The sequence below is a fragment of the Strongylocentrotus purpuratus genome, unplaced genomic scaffold, assembly GCF_000002235.5.
Source record: "Strongylocentrotus purpuratus isolate Spur 01 unplaced genomic scaffold, Spur_5.0 spur5_scaffold_8, whole genome shotgun sequence".
In the NCBI taxonomy this organism is placed as follows: domain Eukaryota; kingdom Metazoa; phylum Echinodermata; class Echinoidea; order Camarodonta; family Strongylocentrotidae; genus Strongylocentrotus; species Strongylocentrotus purpuratus.
Window position 1 is genome coordinate 28324862 of NW_022145614.1, and position 25614 is coordinate 28350475.

The 25614-nt window shown below is 39.4% G+C and overlaps 2 protein-coding genes and 1 pseudogene across 2 annotated transcripts; all 3 read right to left on the reverse strand.

Moving 5' to 3' along the window:
- Positions 1-6174: 6174 nt before the first annotated feature.
- Positions 6175-8143, reverse strand: LOC115920318 (glycogen-binding subunit 76A-like). The gene is made up of 2 exons (XM_030975878.1): positions 8027-8143; positions 6175-7892 (listed from the first exon to the last, which is right to left on the reverse strand). Exon 2 carries the CDS (start codon positions 7733-7735, stop codon positions 6428-6430), a length of 1308 nt encoding a protein of 435 aa, XP_030831738.1. The 5' UTR covers positions 7736-7892; positions 8027-8143; the 3' UTR covers positions 6175-6427.
- Positions 8144-14943: 6800 nt separating this feature from the next.
- On the reverse strand, positions 14944-17704 carry LOC115918361 (neurotrypsin-like). Its single transcript, XM_030975126.1, has 3 exons — positions 17513-17704; positions 16428-16802; positions 14944-15376 (listed from the first exon to the last, which is right to left on the reverse strand). The coding sequence occupies exons 1-3, from the start codon at positions 17697-17699 to the stop codon at positions 15102-15104; spliced, it is 837 nt and encodes a 278-aa protein (XP_030830986.1). The 5' UTR covers positions 17700-17704; the 3' UTR covers positions 14944-15101.
- A 3346-nt stretch (positions 17705-21050) lies between these two features.
- On the reverse strand, positions 21051-23641 carry LOC115920399 (annotated as a pseudogene).
- Between the last annotated feature and the right edge of the window lie 1973 nt (positions 23642-25614).

Consider the following 25614-nt stretch of genomic DNA (forward strand, 5'->3'; position numbering starts at 1 on the left):
GTCATGTCCCATAGAGAATACACGCAAAATGTGAAAAATTGACATGCCTCCTTTAATCGCAAAAATACGCCATGATGCCTTGGTCAAAATGAAATATCGTGGTGACTGCATTTGTAGAGAATTGTCTCAGCTAGATCATATCAAAATTTGAAAGAAAATTGATCAATATTTACAGAGATACAATCAATTTTTCAAAAATCTGCTGACGTCATAATATGCAAATTGAAATTTTGAGTTCGGAGGCCATTATGATGACGTCATGAGTTAATTGAGGATCAAATGAGACATGAATTCATATCTCCAACTCATGCTTTTTCCAACCATGATATAAAAATTGGGGGTCAATGGACTATCTGAAGAGCTATTTTGATTTTTAAAATGGCATGTTTTTGATCAAATTTGCATTATATTGCCCGTAGCAGCACGCGCGGATTTTGAACTTTGACGCGCGCTCACGGCCTTATGAAAGGTCAAGAGTGACTGAAATTAATGTAAATTGTCATTTACGGTAAGAGGAATCTAAATCATGTAAAAAAAATTAAATTTGACTTTTTACGCGCGCTGTGAGCGCGCGCAACGCGCGCGGGGCCACTTACGGACGGAAAATTTTGAAATGCTTAAAATGACCTGAAACGTGTGCAAACAAAATTTGGGACGAATTGGAGCATTTTAAAAATTTTAAGCGGGCGTACGTGCGCGTCGAGGTGCGCGCACGGATTTTGTTGACATTTTTAGTTGACCTTTGACCGGAAGTTGATGTATACTAAATATGGTTTATTTTTGATTACTCGTTATTGAGATATGATAATGACCTGATTTTTACAAAATGGCGCCTGGATGACGTCACGATGACCCCATGAACTTGAAAAAGGTTTCGGGAACTTCATATCATAGGGCCTGATGACTAGCAGAAATTTGAAGGAAATTGACCAGGTCGAGTTCGAGTAAACGTATACACAAAAAAAGTGTACGGAATAAATAAAAATAAATAAAGAAAGAATAAAGAATAAAGAAAGAAAATTCTAACGAAATCAATAGGTGATCTGTCATCGACAGACCACCTAACTAGAATTTAAATCGTCACGAGGACGATTAAGGTGGTCTGAAATATGAGCATGATCCCGGCATCTGATCGAGAAATAAATGTCACATTTGTGATAGCTTATTGTCTCAGCTACAACATACTCGATGCTCAGCGAAAACTAAGCTGAGACGACGGAGATATTGCTCGTGAAAGACGGAAATGTAGAATCCAGTTTTCAGAAAAAGTCATGTCCCATAGAGAATACACGCAAAATGTAAAAAATTGACATGCCTCCTTTAATCGCAAAAAAAAGCCATGATGTTTTCATCAAAATGAAAATTTGTGGATACTGCATCTGTAGAGAATTGTCTCAGCTAAAACGTATCAAAATTTGGATGAAAATCGATCAATATTTACAGAGATACAATCAATTTTCCCAAAATATGATGACGTCATAATATGCAAATTGAAATGTTGAATTCGGAGGCCATTATGATGACGTCATGAGTTAATTGAGGGTCAAATGAGACATGAAATCATATTTCCGACTCATACTTTATCAAGATATGAAAAAAAAAAATGGGCTCATCTTGCATCCTAAAGAGCTACAATGGATTTTGTATAGGCATGTTTTTGCCCATATATGCTATGTATTACAAGAGCTCGCACGCACGGACATTTACCTTGAACGGAGGCCATCATAAATACGTCATGAGTTAATTGAATGTTCGAACGGAATTTACCTTGAACGGACGCTCATTTCGTTATTAATGGTCATAAAGAGATAAACATGGTATCAAATTGTTCGGAATAAAATGGGCAATACTATGATAGACAAAAAAAAGGAGATTCTAGGTTGCGTACGACCATTACGAACACAAACGTGCGCATAAACGGAAAATGGAATTCTGAAATCCCACTTTGTAAGTGAAATATGAGCATGATCCCGGCATCTGATCGAAAAATAAAGGGCACACTTGTGATAGCTTATTGTCTCAGCTAAAACATACTCAAAGCTCAGCGTAAACGAAGATAACAATACGGAGATATTGCTCGCAAAATACGAGAATGTAGAATACAGTTTTGAGAAAAAATCATGTCCCATAGAGAATACACGCAAAATGTGAAAAATTGACATGCCTCCTTTAATCGCAAAAATACGCCATGATACCATTGTCAAAATGAAATATTGTGTCAACTGCCTTTGTAGAGAATATTCTCAGGTAGAACATATCAAAATTTGAAAGAAAATTGATCAATATTTACAGAGATACAATCAATTTTTCAAAAATCTGCTGACGTCATAATATGCAAATTGAAATTTTGAGTTCGGAGGCCATTATGATGACGTCATGAGTTAATTGAGGATCAAATGAGACATGAATTCATATCTCCAACTCATGCTTTTTCCAACCATGATATAAAAATTGGGGGTCAATGGACTATCTGAAGAGCTATTTTGATTTTTAAAATGGCATGTTTTTGATCAAATCTGCATTATATTGCCCATAGCAGCACGCGCGGATTTTGAACTTTGACGCGCGCTCACGGCCTTATGAAAGGTCAAGAGTGACTGAAATTAATGTAAATTGTCATTTACGGTAAGAGGAATCTAAATCATGTAAAAAAAATTAAATTTGACTTTTTACGCGCGCTGTGAGCGCGCGCAACGCGCGCGGGGACACTTACGGACGGAAAATTTTGAAATGCTTAAAATGACCTGAAACGTGTGCAAACAAAATTTGGGATGAATTGGAGCATTTTAAAAATTTTAAGCGGGCGTACGTGCGCGTCGAGGTGCGCGCACGGATTTTGTTGACATTTTTAGTTGACCTTTGACCGGAAGTTGATGTATACTAAATATGGTTTATTTTTGATTACTCGTTATTGAGATATGATAATGACCTGATTTTTACAAAATGGCGCCTGGATGACGTCACGATGACCCCATGAACTTGAAAAAGGTTTCGGGAACTTCATATCATAGGGCCTGATGACTAGCAGAAATTTGAAGGAAATTGACCAGGTCGAGTTCGAGTAAACGTATACACAAAAAAAGTGTACGGAATAAATAAAAATAAATAAAGAAAGAATAAAGAATAAAGAATAAAGAATAAAGAAAGAAAATTCTAACGAAATCAATAGGTGATCTGTCATCGACAGACCACCTAATAAAGAAAGAATAAAGAATAAAGAATAAAGAATAAAGAAAGAAAATTCTAACGAAATCAATAGGTGATCTGTCATCGACAGACCACCTAATAATCTGAGAAGGGATAAGTTAAAGAAAACTAGTATATAAAAAGAATGCGAAACCAATTGTGATAAGAAAAATAATTTAAGTACATTACATAAATCTAGAAAACACTAACGACTTCATATACATAGATCTACAAATGCAGCTTTACATGGTTTGTGCCTACATGTATGTACTATAAAACAGAAAGCATAACTGCGCAAGTCGATACATATTATTCTAACAGATGCATATGAGGTAAATGTTCCTAAATCCGATGGGTTAGAGCCGTGATTAATCATGTTTGTTTAAAAAAGAGCGAGGTATATTCATATGGATTTTAGTTAACTTGAAACTCACCGAATAAACACATGTATACAAATCGCACATATTTTGATGACCTGGATTACCACAAACAATAGATAAACTAACCACTAATTTAACCACTAATTTACGACTTATACAATAGTACGATGTTTGTGTTATGAAACAATTTAGTATACATGTACACAGACATGTTTTGAATTAAAAAAAAACAATACCTGCATGTATTGAGATACTATTCTCTATTTATGTGACCCGTTTCAATATCAATGACTGTGACTCAAATGTAGATCTTTACGAACAATAAGACGATCAGTATTTCATGGCTATCATTTCAAGGATACATGTACATGTATGTTGTTCATCCTTAAAATATTGTGAAGACATTGATAAATCTGCCAAACATTTATTTCTTGCGCACTTTGTGCCCAAAAATACTTGTACTGGCTGGCTGAGTCGTTGCGATTTTTTAGGGACCAATAATATATATCTTACCCCCCCCCCCCCCCCCCCCCCCCCCCCACCCGCTTATTCAGCGGCTGGCCGAGTCGTTTCGATTTTTTAGGGACCAAAAAAAATATTTCAAAAATATGTCCTCTATATATTTAGACGTTTGAATAACTAAATATGAGTTGTATGCGGCCCTGCACATCGACAGGAATCAACTTATATTTGGATATCACCCGACCTTTAACAGAACATTAGTCTAGCTTCCAGATTACTTGACGAGTAATCACCTTCTCAATGAAGATAATATAGTTCACCGTTTGAATTATGGAGGCCATGTAGACCAATATATGTATTTCTAACTACCTATACTCTACTAATGCTAATACAACTCGTGCATGTCTCAAGAGATTCACACGAAAGGACAGATTTTCACGAAAGGACAGATTCCCTGGTTTCAGAACGATTCTTACTGAAAGAGCGGGAACCGAACATTTTCTGATAGTGATATACAATCTGTTTCTTATCTCTGTCAATAATATGCTACTTAATATATTAATGTAAATATTGAAAGGTCACTGACCGTTTGCTTTACAGATAAGGACATTAATTTCCATCAGTCAAATATGACTCACAACTTATAAAGTTAAGATTCTGTTTTATGGCTGGGTGTAAAAGAATGATAAATAAAGAATCATACTTTTGACTCAAAGGTTTCAAATATCCTCAGACTGAACTTTGCACAATGTGAAGAAGACAAGTGTAGACTTTATTTGCAATAAACTTCAAGTTATTTCTTGAAGAACATTTGAAGAAAAAAACATTTTCAATTTTAGGGGGACATGGGGGAGTCTCAGTCACTAAGAGAATGTAGGAAATAAAACACAGAGATCTTGTAAACTTTTAGTTGCACAAAAATAGAAATATCTTTCACTAGAGTGGTTTGTTTAGCTTTCAAAGCATTATGTACGAGTTGTCCTAAGTGGAAGTGCAAGAAGACACCTCTCGATCTAACATTATCAAAGGGTCCAACTCGATAAAAATAGTATGGCATTGACCGAGAAACTGCCATTGTCCAAATTCATTCTGAGATAAAAGAAGAACTAGAGCGACCAACAGGACAATGGTAAGCACCTCCATATCTCTCTCTCTCTCTCTCTTATCGTTTTGTTGTTGTAAGTGTCCTAGCTTTCCAGTATGCAGTCATAACAGTGTTCCTTGTGTATACTGCAAGCATACCTTCTAACTTTGTTCAAAGAGTTTCTCGTCTTCAGAAACACACAAGAAGGGGCTTTGACATAAATGCGCTCAAGTTGAATAACAAATTCATTCAGACTGGTAGCCCCAATAATCATATAAAATGGCAAGGGTAAGCAATATGGCTATTACAAATCAAAAATGTTCACTAGTATGCAACCATGTTTTCCCCCAAAGGCAATAAACTATATTGTTTTGGGGTTTTCTGTGATTCTATACTGAATTATGAAATGTTCCTCTTTAAACGATGAAAATATGGTTGTAACTTATTAACTACATCTGGATATACTGTAGTGACTAGTGAGAATAAAAGCCCTTTTTTCCTGAAAAGATTGCTTTTGTTTATGTACAACAGTACAATATAATCTTTGTTTTTTTAATGATGTTATAGTGAATATGTCGCCATTCATACAATAAAATGTCAACATTAAAGGTACTATGTCCCTTTTGCAGCCAACCTCAAATTCTGTAGAACTTTGCAGGAATTATGAATATGTCATGTTTGTCCTATCTGTGAAATTTAAACGTTAGCAGTGTCCTAATATTCAAATTATGCAAGGAAACCCGTTTACTTGCAAGACAGCACTGTCAGACACAATTGAGTGACTGACTGGCTTTTTTCTTCTTTGGTAATAACATAAATAAAATGAGCTGTAAAGGGTACATGAGCATTCGTCTACATCAATAACCCACTTCTTGTGATGGTCAAAATTAAACTGATTGATCCTTTGCGCAGCATAAAACGTATGACCATTAGGTACAATGGTCTGAAAATCAAGACTATTACTTATGGGCTCTATAGCTCCTAAGTCGATTTGACAACTAATAGTCGTAATTTTCCCACTCGAAGACATTTTCAAGCCCCACCTTCTTTAGGGAAGTTCTAAATTAGTATTATCTTTCAAATGCCGTTGGAATTTAACCTTTCCATTTTTTTGGCCTGCAAATGGGACATAGTACTTTTAATGCATGAAATTGTGATAAACTTTCTCAAAGATTGCACCGTTACATTTCAATTTCAAGTGGTCATGACGTGATCTATTTCAGTGCAATAATATAATATATAATCCTCTTATAATATTAACAACTTTCATATCTATTAATAATCTATCAAAATATTTACTTACGACACATACCCTTCACCTGCTTTTTGCTTTTGTTTTGACCTTTTCTTCGATGAGAAGCATATAGTCCAGTCCATTGTTGTTATCCCAGTATTCTCGGCCGGCAACCTTGTAGAACACTGCAAAGAATACTTTGTCACCGACTCCAACATATCTCCGTGGTATGGTGAAACCAAAGCTAAACCGATCAGTTGGTCCATCACAGGAACCTGCAACATATCTTGCCATGATGTTCGCATGTGTTGTCCAGTTGTCCCAGGAGTAACGGACACGGACTTCCTTACAGAAGTCCAGGTTGCGTACCTTGATGGTTCCAATAACTGTCATTTCAGATATCATCGCATTCTCTAGGCAGATGTTCTGCTGGCAGAGTCTCTGAAGGAAGTCTGGATGACCTCCAGGCTGCTCGAAGCACATGTGGACGGACTTGGAGATGGTTTGGCATGGTGATTCAAAGGCTAAAACTGTCATTGGAGGTGACGGACACGGGTCCATTTCAAGGATATGGCGAACGGTCTCAAGATCTAGTCCAAGAGCATCAGCGAACCTGACCGACTTTCTTGACGGATTTCCTGGTGGGGTCCTAGGCCTCTTTCGCATACTCGATTTCCTAGGTCTTGAACTGGATGCATCACTGTCCGTTTCACTGATCGTCGACTCCGAGTCAACACTTGATAACCTTTCTTCACTTTCATCACTTGCACTGTAAGCTGCTGGGTTTACAAACACGTCAAACACATCGTTACAAGAACTGCCCACGCTTTCACATTTGGGGGGCGATGTCAAACTTCTGGGGTTTGGCAAAAGAGAAACACAATTGTTATTATTATTACCGAGGTATGGATTTTTGTTTGCAACTCCCATGTAATCCGTCAGAGCGAACAGTTCATCCCAATCCAGACCTGGGTGTGCTTGAGGACACATCATGTGCCCATTGTCCGAGGATGAACATGCCCCAGCCTCGTCTGGCTCAGATACAATAGGACTTATAGGTGTAAAATACTTCATGGAGGAACCATTGGTTGGGGTTCCAGAGTTTATCCAATCCTCAATACCTTCCTTTGAGCCGATATCCGCATCAAGAGGCGAAGATGATGGAGGCGAACAGCTAGGGGTAGATACATGCTCGTAATCGTATAAATCTCCATCAAGCTTCTGCAAGGGTAAGCAATCCGGTTTCATGTAGTGCTGGTCTGCAATGCCATTTCCTTTAATATCAACAGCATTTGAGCTGTCGAAACCATTCTTTTTATCCAAGCCGTCATTGTCGAATTCATTCCCTGCTTTAGCCATCGCTTCAGATGGTATCAAAACGCCCGGCATTACGAAACAATTAAGGCCTCTCTACATCAAAGTGGCAGAAAAACAAGCGTCTTGAATGGCGCTAGCGTGGCGGCCTCGAACAGCTGATCGCTTTATTGTTACAGCTCACAGCAGAACGTACACGGTGAACGTACAGTGGACCACTGCAGTAGGCAATCTGTGCATAGTAAAGAAGGAAAAAAAACAGATAAGATTTCCTGAAAAACGCTCGTCGTGATTATGCTCACACATTCCATGGTAGAATAATTCCAGGTGATTACAGTTACAAATGATTTCAAAACATTCACTTACCTCCAATTTCCATGTTTCCCTCGCCAAAGCTTCGCTTCAAATGCTTTCACAAAAACGGTCTGCCAACAACACGTCTAGCCAAATCCAGACACCGGGCCAGAATAATTTTCTAGGTACTTCTCGAATGCGGATCGGAGCGCGCGTGTGTTTGCGTGTGCGTTAATTTATGTTTGGGTATCGAGTGCAAAGCATGGGCAAGTCACGTTGATCACCATGCTGGTAGCTCGTGAAACAAAAACAAGCAAGGTCAGGGACGTGAACCAGGGTCGTTCAGAATGAAATAAAACATTTATTACTTGACAGAAATAAACAGATGTCGGAAATTTTCATTTATAAATATGTAAATCTTTCCAACACTTGCCCATAATTGTTACTAATGTGATGACAATAATATCGTTTTTCATGGTGAAGTTTTTTAAAGTTAATTTAGTTAATTTTTCTTTTAAGCTATGTTGAGTGATTGTCGCATATGTAGGCTTACATAATGCCTCTACGACGTTGCAAAAGACAAATTTGCCTAGCTTAAACGGAAATACGTGCTGATTAATAGACGACGTTATCGGCTGCTAATATCCATATACATTGGGTCCCTTTAACTACTTAAAGACAAAATGATAGGTATATAGGCCTACAAGAGTAACAGGCAGTCACTTGAGGTCAATCAACAAGACCAAGACTAGAAGGTCACATTGTATTCCATTCTTTGAGCAGCAGGTCATGTACATGACTAAAACATCAAAACAAAGGGCGAAACGGGGTATGGCCTTGCCATTAGTTGTGTAGCGGCCGATCGTAATTATCTCATGATTTTCGAATACATTGTAGTTACTGTAAGAGTTAAAATTAGACTCATTCCCTACTTTTATTTGTCACAATTACTATTGGTTTCTCTAGTCTCTTCTACTCCATTCATATTCATTTCACATCATTTGCATATTCATTCCATCCATTCATCTCCACCATTCTTCTCCACATACCAACGCTTCAAGTAAGAACAGGTGGTATGTTCTCTTCTCATTTGCATATTTCCACTTCTTACTTATCATAGGTTCTCTTCTCCTTTTCCTTATGAATATTCAGTTTTATTATTAAATCCCATTTTGCTATTGGTTGATGATATGTATTTGATTTGAATATACTTTGCATGAAGCACATGAACAGCATGCTAGATACTTTGTAATAAAACACAGGCAGACTGGCACTGGACTTACTCTGAGTGAGGTGTGTTGATTTAGGTCTCGGTTAATATATTTTTGGAGACTTTAGGAGAGAGGATCTGAGTGAGTTTTAGCAGTGGTTTGCATGATTGGTGTAATTCGGTGATTGATTGGCAAGAGGTTATTTTATTAGTTTACATTACCTTTCCAGCATGTTATTAAAATTCTTGATCAACATGATATGCATATATAGGCCTACACATGTTGTATTAAAGCCCAAAAAAATAATTAGCATAGCCTACGGTAGGTATATATATTGTAGACTATCTGCAAGCTTACCAGGGGCCAGTTTCTCGAAATCCAACATCGGTGTATGTTCGTGGACATCCCATTTTCGTAATTTAACAAAATTTATGCATATGCCTTTGCGAATTATTTTCTTCACCTGTGCAAATTGCGTAGTGAGGTAGGGATCGATAGGCCTACCGTAGCAACAACTATTTGAATTCTGATACTTTTTCGTATCGAGACACTGCACAAAGGCATATGCATACAATATGTGCTTACATTACGAAAATGGCCATTAAAATTTATGCACGTTTCTACAGAAACTTCCCCCGGGAGGGCAATCACGTCTCAACAATTTTGTTTTGTTTGTGTTTTGCCAGCAATTCAAGAATGTTCCATTCAAATTTCAAATCATTTCAATAATTCCACAACCATTCATTATCGAAATTGAGTATTGTACCACCCACCACGGGTGCATGCACCGAGTTGAAGAGTGACCATAACAACACAGGACGCTTATTTCCGAAGAAAACACGGATCACGTGATGTGATCACATTTTGTGAAGTTTTGCACGTAGGCCAGAAAAGTCATCTGAGGACACGTTGTCGCTGATCGAAGATAGTCTGTGTTTCCAGACTGCTTTGACGTACCCAAATATTGGACGTGATTTTGATATCGTTACTTTCGACCAAAACTCTTCATAATTTCATATGATACAATTTAATAATATTTGTAGATATTAGCAGACAGTGCGATGTATCTAAACATTCCTTTTATGAACGAACAACGTGATATTTGTATTACAATGCTATATAACGTCTGGGTCATGAGAATATTAACTTATCATAAAATACAGCGGGGGCAAGGACGTTTTAGTCTACTTTTTTAGACACACTTACTTGTTGAAGAGGGAAAGATGGGGGAATACTTCCTGTACCTTCAACGTTGTTATCTCAGTGTGTTCAAATAGAGCTCAAAACCATTTAAATGCTCAGATGTAACAGAAATTACAGAATATGTCAGTATAATTTCCTCTTTTTGTGTGTGGGGTTGGGGTGTTTTTGTCTATATCCAAATATCTTTGTGATGCTATTGCATGACAGCAAATGTCTAAATATTCATCTTCGCACAGAGTATGTCTTTATCTTTATCAAGTGATATAATGAGGTTTTTAGCCAATGGTGAGGGGATCAATCAGTTTTGTTTTATGTTTTTAATTAAGCTCTATCAAAAAGAGTGCAGAGAACACTCTGGGAATAAATCACATCCGATATCATACAGGTAGTCCAGGTTATAGAACTACTTCTGGCTTTTTAATCAACACAAAAGTACTTGTTATGCCAATAACCGCACAACCTGTGTTTGTGTATCTCGGAAGCAATAGCAGATCACGTGGTCGAATGACGTCCTTATGTTGTCTGCACGTAGACCAAATGTAAATGCAGTAGTATACGTTGAAACCTCAGTCACACTGCCAAGCCGACTTCACATCGACTCCTAACCGACCGATTCGTTACCATCAAAGGGCAATGTAAATTTTGTTCGATCTGTTGTCGGTCCTGTGGTGTGACTGGGTTATAAGTGAGTGCACGAAATATAGGTCAAATATTCTGGATGAAGCCTTGGATTTTTGATCAGCAAACTTGCATACATCTAGCGCTTATTTTGTCTGATTGGGTTCGGTTGAAGTGTCATGTCATGTCATTGCTTTATTTATTAATTTCTGAATACATAATAACATCGGTGTACATTAAAACACATTATGAATGAATTAAACGTTTATTTAAAAAAGAAATTACGATTAAGTACTGTAAAAACAAAAAATGATATCAATGAGGGGGTTCCTGTTGAAGTAGAAGTAAAGAAAAGAGAAGCGAAGAATAATACATGTAGGCCTATAGGTTGAGACTATAGAGAGTGATTGGAAGAGAGAAAAGGAGAGAGAGAGAAAAAAAAAGAGAAAGGGAGTGAAGTGAGATCGAGCTTTAGATGATTACACATATCGTTGCTATGCAAACATAAACATTAGTGCTCAAAGACAAAGTTGAGTTCTGATCATGTGATTGCATTAAAAAGAAACGGTGTTGAATCGATCAGAAAAGGTTGACCATGTAACAAATTAAGTATTGGTGTGTACTGCAAGTTTCTGGAGTCATCATAATGATAAAAAATTTTGCCCAATCTTGGTAAAGTAACAAGCACTGTACACTGAAAAATATATATGGGACTACACAAATTAATGTGGCATAAATATCGGCTCTAATTTTTAAGCTGTTACTTGTCATATTTAGAATATGGAGGCATTTGAATGCTTTCCAGGGAACTTTTTTTTCCTCCACACTTGCATAATAACAATGATTTGATTTTGATTTAATTTGTTTTATTGTCAACATTAAGTGGTAATTCTTCTTTCACATGGTTACAACTATATACAGTACATAAAGCATAGGTCAATTGAACACATTTTAAGTTACACATTGCTCATTAATCAGTGAGTGGGTCATATTAATAATTTAAGCTTAACCTTTATAAACTCAACACAAAATTTTTTAGAACAATAAATCATACTTTTAAATTTTAACTATATGATCATATGGTCTCATTGACAACTTTATATTCAATTTAAATATTCATGTATGAATAATATTAATCATTTTGAATGTTAAAGTATACTTTGTACCAAAATACATTAACGGTATCGCCCCCCCCCCCCCCCCTCTCCCATTACCTTCAGGAATCATCTCATCTTATTACTTTACTATTGAACATGTGGATGGAATCAGGGACAAACGAGTTTCTAAAGCGGGCCCGCTTGGTACGCTCACCGCCATTATTTTTCACCTCTCCCCAGAACTCAACCTTCTCTTTAAAGATAAACTTTAGTACTGGTAATGCGATTGCATTGTGAAAGAAAAGGTGTGGAAAGGATCAGAAACAGTTGATCATGTAGCATATAAGTATTGGTGTGCACTGCAAGGTTCTGGAGTCATCAAAATCATAATAAATTTGACCGAGTCTTGGTAAAGTAACAAGCACTGTACACAGAAAGCTATATATGGGACAACACACATGGTGTCGGGGCTAGTACTACCTTGATTTCCTTGTCTTTCTATGCTCATTACTCAGCCAGTATACATTCTCTTCCAACATTGTTTGGCACATGTCATTTATTTGTAATCTTGAACATTCAGTGTAAGTTTCGTTTGATTCTGTAAGAATTAATTTTCTTTTTTTTACCAGAACTCAAGTTTATCTTTAAGCAGTATATTGGGCAAGCATTATTCTTTTCACTGCTGCTTTAATGCAAACTAGGAGTGAATATTCAGTTGATCCAAACGCAGGCATTTCAAATCCTCTGGACGGCCATGCATTATGGCTCAAGGCATGGGCACACATAGGATTTGTTTATGTTGGGAACCGGGGTAAAATGCAATAAATTATTGAAAATTTCATTGCATTTTCTGTTTTTTTTTAATTTATGGAAACTTCCCTCTACCCTAGCCCCCACTGCATACAGTCATCGTTCAGTGACAAAGCAATGGCCTCGTGACTGTGAGGCCCCAGGATCAAAACCGTGTCGATGTGCTTTATTAGTGCCCTTTTGTGGGGAATTAATCCTCATTACTGTCATTTATGGCTTAAGGTCGTAGGTCCCCCAGTTGATAAGCATTATAGCATACACATGCTTTAGCAGTCACGCAAAACACACATTGTCAAACTATTATTAAATAAAATCTGAGAATGTATACTATTATCTAGATCTATTATTCTTAAATTATTTTTTAAATAATTATATAAATTGGGGTAAAACAAAAATATTCCAACTTTATGAGCGACAGTGTATTTGATGAAACAATTTCTAAAATCAAAAGTTATGCTTGAGGTACACGTAAGAGCATCGTGTTTGTATGGAGGTATATTCTTTCAACCGTTCTGGAATTCGATTGAACGTCCCACGCACAAACCGAGCACGCTTCCGCCAATCCTTCGTACCAAACTCTATCCACATGTTCAACCAATTCGTTAAGAGATAATAATAATAATAATAATAATAAAAATAATAATAATAATAATAATAATAATAACAATAGCAATAATGATCATAATTAATTGAATTTATAAACTGTTATCATAAAGCTATTTCAAAGATATTTTTAATCATCTAATCAAGTTTAACAATTTTGGATGGCTTAAACAATTTTGTATTATTTATGTGAAATGACGAGATCTTTTCTGTTCTGAAATTGTTTGATTAATTGTTCATATGTTCATTTTATTGTACTCTGTTTCTCGTATTATTGTAATGCTGGTGGAAAGCATATTTCCACATTGTGGATGAATAAACTCAAATCATCAATCATATTTATGTGTGCCCGTTTGTTGGCGCGCGTCGTTTGTATGTATGCGTGTACAGACCGACTGTGTGAGCGCACGCGCGTGTGGGTGTGTGTGTGTGTGTGTGTGATTAGATTATGGGAATTTTTGTATTGAGTGAGATATCGTTATGGATGCCTCATGTACAGGCCTTCTCAACATAATGCATGACTCAGACTTTGTGCTCAGAAACTTTCTCAAGTAACCGCTTAAATGGAATACAAAACGACCTTTATTATAGAGTTCAATGAAAGCAGAAAAATCAGAAGAAATCTTCATTTATTTTGTATCAAACATTCATCTTCTCAAGAGCTGATCATAAGGATTTATTTGAGTAGTATGTACATACACAATATGCGTGATATATCTAGAGGTTTATAATATTTTAAGCACTGCGAATCAAAATGTTTAACCCAAAATCGGGCCAGTCGGAATCAATGAGTGGGTTTTGACATGCAAATTCCGTATAAAAATGTGCGTTGATATCAGAACATATAATTTCATTGAAATGATGTACCACTTGGTCATTTTGGCCATTTCGACCCAAATTGACCATTTACGCGATTTCTGTAACAAACTATGAATTTTAGTGAGCAGGGAGGACTTGGCCGAACTGGTCTGGCTGCAATGCTTTCCCATTATTGTCGCCTAAAACTTAGCGATTTTAAAGATCAAATTAATGTATGAAGAACAAAATCGTATCTCAAGGATATTTATTATTCAAGTTTGAAACTGCCCCCTTTTTCTTCTCTTTTACCACACCTCGACAATAGTCAAAACATGTATTGTAGGCACGCACAATGTCGGCTGCTATGCATCGCGAGTCTCTTGTTTGACCAACCCTCCGATTACGTAAGGCGATTTAAAGGTCTGTGAATACATTACGAAACTGGCCTATTGCACCGCCAATACGATGTCCGACAGTAGATGGCGACCTTCCTCCTACAATGTTTTAAAGATTGAAAGCATCATTGAATGCTTGAGCGCCTTATCATTGCAGCTCAGCTACAGCTAGGTTGATAATGTGATACTTCAGAGTACTTGAGGGGACATGGATTAACGTGCCCTTCCCTCTGACCACATGCCCCACCCCCCCCCCCCCTTCATCAAAGATGAGGAGAAAGGAGGGGAGATAGGTAAAATTTGACCCCGGTCTAATGATTAAAAATGAATTAAAGTCATTACTTCGCAATCATCCATGATTTTGTAATGTTCTCCACATTCCTATTTATCTCATTTCCCACCTAAAGAAAAATCACTCCTTTTGTTTTAATTCATCTAAGGGATCCTTTTCTGCAGGGAAACTGGATGCAACCGCGTTGGTGTATGATGGTGGGAGCTCCATTGGCGGCTGCCCTGGAGAGAAGGTGGCAGCGGTGGGATACCCTTGGCCTTGGGATGAAGTGACGTTTGAAGATCCTTGCTTGGCGAAATACAGAACAGCACCAAAGACGACGATCATTCCGCAGATACCAAGACAGGAAATCACGATGATCGCAATCAACCAGCCAGCTAAGGCTGTAGTATGTTCTGTATGATAATAAAAAATGTCAAAGAGAAGGTTGAGAGTGGTGTAAGACTGAAAAGTCTTTGAGCTCTCCAATTCTTCTCAAAATATTTTATGTCAATTTGGAAGAATAGAGTACCCTGATTAGGATTGCTCTTTCAAGGCTCCCATTTTACAAATCTGACCAAAAACAAATGTGTGAACTTTATGACAGTTTCAGCAAACTTGGGTAAATTGTTTATGAGTCATTTGGAATATTCCAAAAGTTCACACTATTCTTATGCACTTTCTTTTCAACCATTTTCACTGTTTTGCTTTCAGTTTCCTTCTCTATGTAATCGCATGACCAGTACTCAGCTTTATCTCAAAGGAAATCAAATATGAAAGGAAATTATAACACTACGGGGGTTTTATGAACTAGAACGAATTTTTCAGAAGATTGATATAACATATTGCTTGTTGGTTTGTGTTGTTTCGGTTTGCTAGTTGCCGTTTGACGACTTAACCGCGTGACCAAACGTTATACTCGTTAATCTGTCGTTTCCTAGGGAGTGGTATTGGCCTACTTGAAGGGGTTGTTCGACACTTGCTCCTGCGACAGTTGCTCTGCTTTGATTTCCTATACTAACCAGAGGCGGCCCTTCCGGGGGAGGAGGCAGGCAGGGGTGCACAATGCTCCTCCCTTTTACATAGGAAAAGTGCCCCTTTAACTTTGTAAGAAGTGCCCCTTCCGCTTTTCATCTCTGATAAGTGCCCCTTTTATTTTTACACGTGCCCCTTTTCCTTTCTAATAAATGCTTTTTTCCTTCTTATAAGTGTCCATTCCCCTTTTCATAATTACCCCTTTTCATTTTTGGATAAGTGCCCCGTTTACTTTAACATGTGCACCCCTTTTTTCATAAGACCCACGTCCCATTCTCATAAAGCCCCCTTTCACCTCCGATAAATGAAGAACCTTGCAGCAATGTAGATCAATCCCAACAGAACACACACTCTCTCTCTCTCGCTCTCTCTCTCTCTCTATCTCTCTCTCTCTCTCTCTCTCTCATAAACAAACACTGAGTTCGTCGTTACCGGCTATGGGCGCGGGGAATGTTGTCGGGCCGTACTGGAAGTCGGAACACTCAACACCAACAACATCAGCATGACTACAGTTGTTCTTGCCCCAGTGAAGTTGTAGACAGAACGGTAAATATATTTCAGTTCCAGTGCATGCCACGTTTGTCAGATGGATCGGTCCACTGCCTGGTCCAAAGTAAGGGATCCGGAAGGGTAATGCAACATAGGGGAAGCCCAGCTGGTTGCAAACAACTCGGGCTTCGTCGTACCCCCATCCGTCTTTGCAAATCGACCCCCACACGCCGTTATGGGATTCGTTGTAGTGAAAGATCTCCACCCTTCCGTAGTTATCATCCTTTCCGTCCATCAAACGCAGCTCACCTTCATCTTCTAAACATTTGGGAATAAAAATAAAATAAAAAACAAAACATACTTATGGTAATCATGTTGTATATACCGAAAGCACGATCGCAAAGCCTTATAAATATCCACTTACGATAGCAATATCATGATTGTGCATCACCTCCTGAAATGCGCAAACATGACAATGACATATTACGTAATCTAAACATTATGTTTCTTACAGGCAAATGCATCACGCTTTTGACATTGCAATTCAGGTGACTTCTGGAAAGTCTAAGCGACCGCGTTCGAAACTCAGGAAGGTGCGTTAATATGGTATTTTTTAAAACCTTCAGATGATCTCACTACGCTGAAGGAAAATCATATCATAAATTATATAGTTACGCCCATTTTCGGACGAATCCGAAACCGTGCACTATTGGCCAGCGGCCCCTACTCCAGCTCCAAGGGTTGGGTATGTGGCTAGATATAGATTGCGCCTGGATCGGTTCTGTATATTTATATATGCCTGACTAAATCCTTTGAATGGTACGAATTTAAATAACAGGCACCAGGCCTTAGTGTTAACATTTTTGAAAATGAAGAGCTTAATTCCAAAAGGAGCTAAATCCCCTCTTGATGAAAATTGAGTTAGTGATATCAGAACATTGTTCACTTAAGTACATAGATGCCTGTACAAAAGCTGGTAAATCCTTTTGGAAATAAACTCTTCAAATACAAAAACAAATAGAAAATACCTGACAAATTAGTACAAATAACTGATGCATCCTCTCGGTGAGAGCATTGGTTGTCTCCCCAGTCACTGCTGGCACACGCAGATAATTCCACTTCCTCCCCCGTGCAATTGACGTTACTCATCCAGATCGGCTGAAAGTTGTGACCAGGGCCATAGAAGGCTGCTGATTTGGCCTTGCTGGCTCGCATGTAGCCTAACCATCTACAGACCACAGTTGCGTCCGCGACGTCCCAAAAGTCGTCACAGATTGTTCCCCACTCGCCGTCATGGTAGATTTCAACTCGTCCCTCGTCATTTGACATTCCATCTCTGAGACGAACGAAGCCCTCTTCAGCTGTTCCACATTTGAGAAATTGTGAAATATATCGAAAATTCAACAAAGTAGGTGAAGTACAGCTCATAACTACCAATCCGTATTGTCCATTCTTCAACCCTAACCCCCCATACACACACACATACGCACACACACACGCACACACACACGCACACACACGCACACACCCACACACACACACACAACACAATAAAGTACGTTTAGATGCTATGCTGTCCATGAAGTAGGAATACATATTTCTTACTTCTTTTCATGAAATGATTGTCATGATTGTGACATGATTTATTCTTGAAATAAATAAAGTGTTATTGACCAATCTAAGGAGTCATAGAAGTTGATCTATAAAGCTATGAGAACCTATTGCTTGTTGGTTTGTGTTGATTCGGTTTGCTAGTTGCCAATTGACGACTTAACCGCGTTACCAAACGTTATACTCGTTATTCTGTCGTTTCCTAGGGAGTGGTATTGGCCTACTTGAAGGGGTTGTTCGACACTTGCTCCTGCGACAGTTGCTATGCGTCAGGCGCGGATCCAGGGGGGGGGGGCGAGCGTGCCTTGCCCCCCCCCCCCCCCGCAAAAAAAAAAAAAAAAGGAGAGAGAGAGAGAGAAGGAAAAGAAGGGAAAGAGGAGAGAAAGGGAAAAAAAGAAGAGGAAGAAGAAAAGAAAAAAGGGAAGAAGGAGATCGGGGGGGAGGACTTGCCTCCCCCCTCCCCCCCCCCCCCCCCCAATTAAAAAAAATAAAAGAGAAGGAAGGAAAGGGAAAGAAAAAAGATAAAGAGGAGATAAAGGGAAGGACAAAATAGGAAGAAGAAAAGAAAAGAAGGGGGATATCAGTTGCAATTTTCCCGCCAACAAGTTGTGGATCGAGGGGGGGGCAAAAGACCCTAGCCTCCCCCCCCCCCTCCCCCCCCCCCGTCCCCGCTTAAAAAAGAGAAAAGGAAGGGAAAGGAAAAGAGGAGAGCTAAAAGGGAACAAAAAGAGGAAGAAAAAAGAAGAGGGAGAAAAGAAGCGGAGATCAGTTGCGGTTAATCCTGCCACCAATGTGTGGAGCGGGTTGGGGACCAAAAAGACCGTACCCCTCCCCCTCCCCCCCCCCCCCCCCCCCCAGCAAACCTAAAAGAGAGATAGGGAAGGGAAAGTGAAAGAGGAGAGAAAGGGAAAGGGAAAAAAGGAGAATGAAGAAAGGTAAGGGATATCAGTTGCAATTTTCCCGCCAACAAGGTGTAGATCGGAGCGGGGGGGGGGGGGGGGCACTGGCATACTGATAGGGGAGGGGGGGGGGGGTTGGAGAAATAAAATTCAAACGTGGTTTATTTATAATTCCATAACGGTGGTTAACAAATAATGCTGAAATGAGATAATTTTCCTCACTTCATGCGTTTGTTGGAAAATGACAAATTCCTAAATTTACAGCCAGGCAAGAAAATGCTTCTTGAGATGCCTACATATCAGGGCCCGCGGAACGTCGGGGATCGGGATCCTCTAGCCCCTCCCCTTACACTTTCTTTGAAAAAGTATATTAAAGAGAAATAGAAAGAAAGAGAGCGAGAAAGAAAAAATAGTTAACTGCCAGTGTCACATTATAATGGGGTATCAAAATATGCCCCTCTGACCATGATTAAAATTAATGCCTAAAATCCTAAGGGCTCTGCCCCCTGGATTTCACCTAGGGCCCTAAGGCGGGCCCTTAGATGCTCATATGACGGTCATTTAATGCCTAAAACCCCTGTTTTCTTTGGGCTCTGCCCCCTGGACCCCACGCCAAATAGTTTCCTGCTAGTGTCACAAATAATAAGGTATCAAAAATGCTCATCTGACCGTAATTAAACGCCTAAAATCCCTGAGCTTCCGGGGCGGACAAGGTATCAACATATGTTCATCTGACAGCAGGCGCGTAGCCAGGGGGGCGGTGGGGTTGTTCCCCAATAAACGCCGGCCAAAAAAGAGAGGAGTGTAAAGGAAGAGGACGTAGGAAGAAAAGGGAATAGACAAAGAACATATTTGAAATTCAGACAAGGATTAAGAGTCGAGAACGGTACAACGAATCGTCTTCTTTCTTTAATGATTTAATGAAACGTAAAAGCTTCCGCGCTTCGCGTGGGAGTGGGAAAACTGAATTTAGACAAGGATTTAAAGTCATAACGGTACAACGAATCGTCTTATTTCGCTAATGATTTAATTAAACGTAAAAGCTGTATTCAGACGAGGATTATTTTCGAGAACGGTACAACGAATCGTCTGATTTAATGAAACATACAAGCTGAATTCAGATGAGGATTAAGAGTCGAGAACGGTACAACGAATCGTCTTCTTTCTCTAATGATTTCATGAAACGTAAAAGCTTCCGAGCTTTGCGCGGGAGAGGGGGATGAATTAAGACGAGGATTAAGAGTAAAAAAACTGTACAACGAATCGTCTTCATTTTCTAATGATTTAATGAAACGTAAAAGCTTCCGCGCTTTGCGCGGGAGGGGAAAAACTATTTTCAGACGAGTAGGCACGTACGGAAGGGGGGGAGGGGGTTAGGGGGTTGACCCTACCCCCTTCGGTTTTTTTTATGTGTGTATTTTGGAGCAACCCCCCCCCCCTTTTCTGTGATTTTTTTTTTTTTTAATTTAAAAAAAAATAAAAAAATATGCCAATGGCTGACCTAAAAAAGGTGACCTCACCCCCCCCCCCCCAACAGAACAAAATGTCAAATTTTCAAATTTCGAGACAAAAAAAAAGTGTCCTCTTCCCCCACCCCCCCCCCCCCCCCCCCCGCTTATTTAGCGGCTGGCTAAGTCGTTACGATTTTTTTCGGACCAAAAAAAAAAAAGTGGGCCCCCCCCCCTAAGAAATCCTGGATCCGCGCCTGCTATGCGTTGATTTCCTATACTAACCAGAGGCGGCCCTTCCGGGGGAGGGGGCAGGCGGGAGAGCACAGTGCCCCTTCCTATTACATAAGAAAAGTGCCCCTTTTATTTTTACACGTACCCCTTTTTCTTTCTGATAAATGCTCTTTTCCCTTCTTATAAGCGTCTCTTCCCCTTTTCATAGTTACCCCTTTTCGTCCTTGATAAGAGCCCGTTTATTTTAACATGTGCCTCTTTTTATTTGTAATAAGAGCCATTTCCCCATTCTCATAAAAGCCCCCTTTTCACCTCCGATAAATGAAGAACCTTGCATTAATGTGAAACGATCCCATTAGAACTGTCATTCTCACTCATAAACACACACACTCACACGCATTGAGTTCGTCCTTACCTTCGGGCGCGACGAGTGTTGGCTGGGGGTATGAACACTCAACACCAACAACATCAGCATGACTGCAGTTGTTCTTGCCCCAGTGAAGTTGTGGACAGAACGGTAAAAATGTTTCAATTCCAGTGCATGCCACGTTTGTCAGATGGATCGGTCCATTGCCTGGTCCAAAGTAAGGGATCCGGAAGGGTGATGCAACATAAGGGAAGCCCAGCTGGGTGCAAACAACTCTGGCTTCGTCGTACCCCCAGCCGTCCTTGCAAATCGACCCCCACACGCCGTTATGGGATTCGTTGTAGTGAAAGATCTCCACCCTGCCGTAGTTATCACTCTGTCCGTCCATCAAACGCAACTCACCTTCATATTCTATTTTTTTAGAATAACAATAAAATAAATCCTGTTGTACCAAAATCACGATCGCAAAGACTTTGAAATACCATACTTTAAATATCATACGCCGTTATAGGATTCGTCATAGTGAAAGATCTCCACCCTGCCGCAGTTATCATCCTGTCCGTCCTTTAAAAGCAACTCACCTTCATCTTCTAAACATTTAGAATGAAAATTAAATTAAAAACAAAACATACTTATGGTAATCCTGTTGTACCGAAAGCACGATCGCAAAGGCTTTCAAATATCTACTTACAATATTTATATGATTGTGCATCACCTCCTGAAATACGCAAACTTGACAATGATATATTACGTAATCTAAACATATGTTTCTTACAGGCAAATGCATCACGGTTTTGACATTGCAATTCAGGTGACTTCTGGAAAGTCTTTGCGACCTGGGGGTGTTTCATAAAGAGTTCGTAAAGTTACGCATGACTTTACGAACGACTTGTATATGATGTGCCAGGTAGGATGCCCAAAGTTTTTTCTGATATTTCCAATAACCTCAAATAAATTATGGCAAAAAATATACTTTGCATTAAAAATGGTTGTTATAATAAAAATGTTAATCTACATCTGCACAGTTCAACTTAATAAATAATAATCAATAATGATTGAGCGTCCCATTTGGCTTTTCATATACAAGTCGTTTGTAAAGTCATGCGTACCTTTACGAACAGCTTTATAAAACACCCCCCCCCCCCCCCCCCCCCGGGTTCGAAACTCGGGAAGGTGCGTTCATATGGTATTTAAAAAAAACCTTCAGATGATCTCACTACGCTGAAGGAAAATCATATCATAAATTATAGTTACGCCCATTTTCGATGTTTGGATTTTCGGACGAATCCGAAACCGTGCACTATTGGCCATCGGCCCCTACTCCAAGGGTTGGGTATGTGGCTAGATATAGATTGCGCCTGGATCGGTTCTGTGTATTTATATAGGCCTATGCCTAACTAAATCCTTTGAATGGTGCCAATTTAAATAACGCCTCTTGAGCACCGGGCCTTAAGGGGCTTTCACACCGGGCCTTGTGTAGAGTTGCGTAGTGTTGCGTACCGACTACGCCGAGCGTACGCAACCCTACGCCGGCCTACGTAACGCTGAGGGGTGCAATTGGGTACGCGAGATGGACGCTTTCGCGTACCTTCGGCGTAGACACTATACGCAGAAAGTACACAGGTCTACGCAACACTACGCTACTGTACGCCATGCCTACGCAATAGTATGCTACCATACGCCATTCCGACCACATCACACAGGACGATGTTGATGGTGAATGTTTATATGGGTTTAAATGTAGAGGGCAGTACAGTATTTTCTATATTTTATATACCTGGATGTAAACTTGGCAGGTATTTATAATTATTTTGAACGCCGTATAGTGTCTACGCCGAAGGTACGCGAAAAAAATTCAACATGTTTAATTTGTTGCGTCCATCTCGCGTACCCATTTGCGTCCCTCCGCGTACAGTTACGTAGGCCGGCGTAGGGTTGCGTACAATCGGCGTAGGGTTGCGTACGATCGGCGTAGTCGGTACGCAACACTACGCAACTCTACGCAGCCCCTTAAGCTTTCGTAACTCTATGCCAATTGCATACGCCGTAGGTACGCGGTGCCTACACACAGGGTACGTAACCATACGCCACCGTTCGCCAGCCTACGCATAATCTACGCAGGGACTACGCCGAAGCATCTTTTTTTTCATGAATACGCAGCCTAACTTCGGCGTAGTCGGTACGCGACACTACGCAACTATACCCAGATCCGTTGTGAAAGGGGCTTTAGTGTTAACATTTTTGAAAAGACAAAAACAAATAGAAAGTACCTGAAAGATTAGTACATAAGACTGATGCATCCTCTTGGTGAGAGCATTGGGTGTCTCCCCAATCACTGCTGGCACACGCAGATAATTCCTCTTCCTCCCCCGTGCAATTGACGTTACTCAACCAGATTGGCTCAGAGCTTTGACCAGGGCCAAAGAAGGCTGCTGATTTGGCCTTGCTGGCTCGCACGTAGCCTAACCATCTGCAGACCACAGTTGCGTCCGCGACGTCCCAAAAGTCGTCACAGATTGTTCCCCACTCGCCGTCATGGTAGATTTCAACTCGTCCCTCGGCATTTGACATTCCATCTAGGAGACGAACGAAGCCCTCTTCAGCTGTTCCACATTTGAGAAATTTTGAAATATATCGAAAATTCAACATAGTAGGCGAAGTAAACCTCATATAAACCAATCCGCTTCAACCCCCTCCCCCCCCCCCCACACACACACACACTCATACACAACACACCAACGCATATTTAAACACACTGCTGTCCCTAAAGTTGGAATAAATATTTCTTACTTCTGTTCATGAAATTATCATCATGCTTGTGACATGATTTATTTTTGATATAAATAAAGTGTATAATTATCTTCTCTGAACTTTATTGATCAATCTAAGGAGTCATAGAAATTGATCTATAAAGCTCTGAGAAAATATAAACTTGAACTATCAAGAATAAATCATATTGTCACTAAGATTTCATGTAAATAGGTAAGAAAAATAATTTAATCCAAGTTTACGGACAACAGTGTCTTTCAAACATACTTAACACCAAGGCACCTGTGTTTGTTCGTCCTTCTAAAATCATGAATACGGTCAGAAAGGTGGAATTAGCCGTCGTTACCACTATGCTCCCCTCTCCCCTCCCCTCACCCTCCATGTAAAGAAAGAGGAAAAGAGAGACAGGGAATAGAAACAAGGGAGGGGAGGAATATTAGAATAACATTATACGACCCCGGCCCCCACGACCCCTTCTCCTTCCTCCCTGAGTCATTAACCCAGTTCGTTCGCAATTTTTCCATCTGATAAAGCAGGTTCCACTCATTAACTCCAGTATCCCCCCAATGGCTGTAAGCTTACCTTCGCTACATCGCTAGGAGGAAGAAAAAAACTGTTCATCAAATGGAGTAAATTTGGTCCGAGGGATTTATTAATTGTTGTATTTCAAAATAAATTTTCTATGCATTTGAGAACCAAAATAGTGTCAGTTAGTGAACTACGACAAAGTACCTTTCAGCCAATCAAATGCCACGATTTCAGTAGCTTATAACAATTACTGTAACTAGTTAGTGATAAGAAGTTTCATGAAACGGGGCCCTGGGACTACAAACATGACAATACATGAAATAAACAAATAATTTCAACTGCATCTCGCATATAGAAAGAACTAAGAATATTGAGTTTCCTAATTTCAATTGACCATTTTCTAAAGACCTTCCTTTGATCATATCGTTATCAATTTATACTAATTTCGAGCTAAAGGTAATGTTTACTATTGATACTAGTAAATAAATATTGACTGATTTGAGGGGCACGGTTGAAACTATTACGTGATTTCGAGGGGCATAGTGATATACCGCATCCCGATTTTCAATACTAAAAAACAGAATAGAATAACAATATTGGCCTGTTAAAGTATTTGATGCGTTAACCTTATACTGGACACTGGACGTTATTTCTTCGTACCACAGAAAAGCTTTTTCAATGAAACGTCTTGAAAAATTGGTGACATACACATAAAATACCAATGAATGAAGTCCACTAACTTTCAAGATGTAAATCTGCGGCATTCAGCAAGGATCGTCAAACAATGGAATCATTCGAATTTTGTACAAGCTAAAAAAGCATGCTCTTGATAAAGGGCTCTTATTTATATTGATTGCACTTCCACATGACCGACAAGATCATGATTACATAATTTGTACTGATTTGGAACTTTAAAAACAAAATCATCTAAAACATTGCCTCATTAAAACGTTTTTAAAGCCCCCCTGTCCTACTTGTAGCTACTTGCTCCCTCTATATAGAAAACATCCCCATCGGTGCCTGTTGATACCCCATGATCCTCTTTTTCTTATGTTAGTTGAGAGCTGAGTTAATGAGATAGCCACCTGTCAGTGACCTCCCTGTGTGGTCTAATCCCTTATGGCAGAGTAGTATTGACGGTCTTTAAAGGGTTCAAGTCTTACTCTTGATGCATTGCTGCCTCGCATATCAATTTCACCATGATTCGGTTCAATTGTTGAGAAAAAGTAAAGGATAAAATGCTAGCATTTAAAAGGTTCAATATACAAACGAAA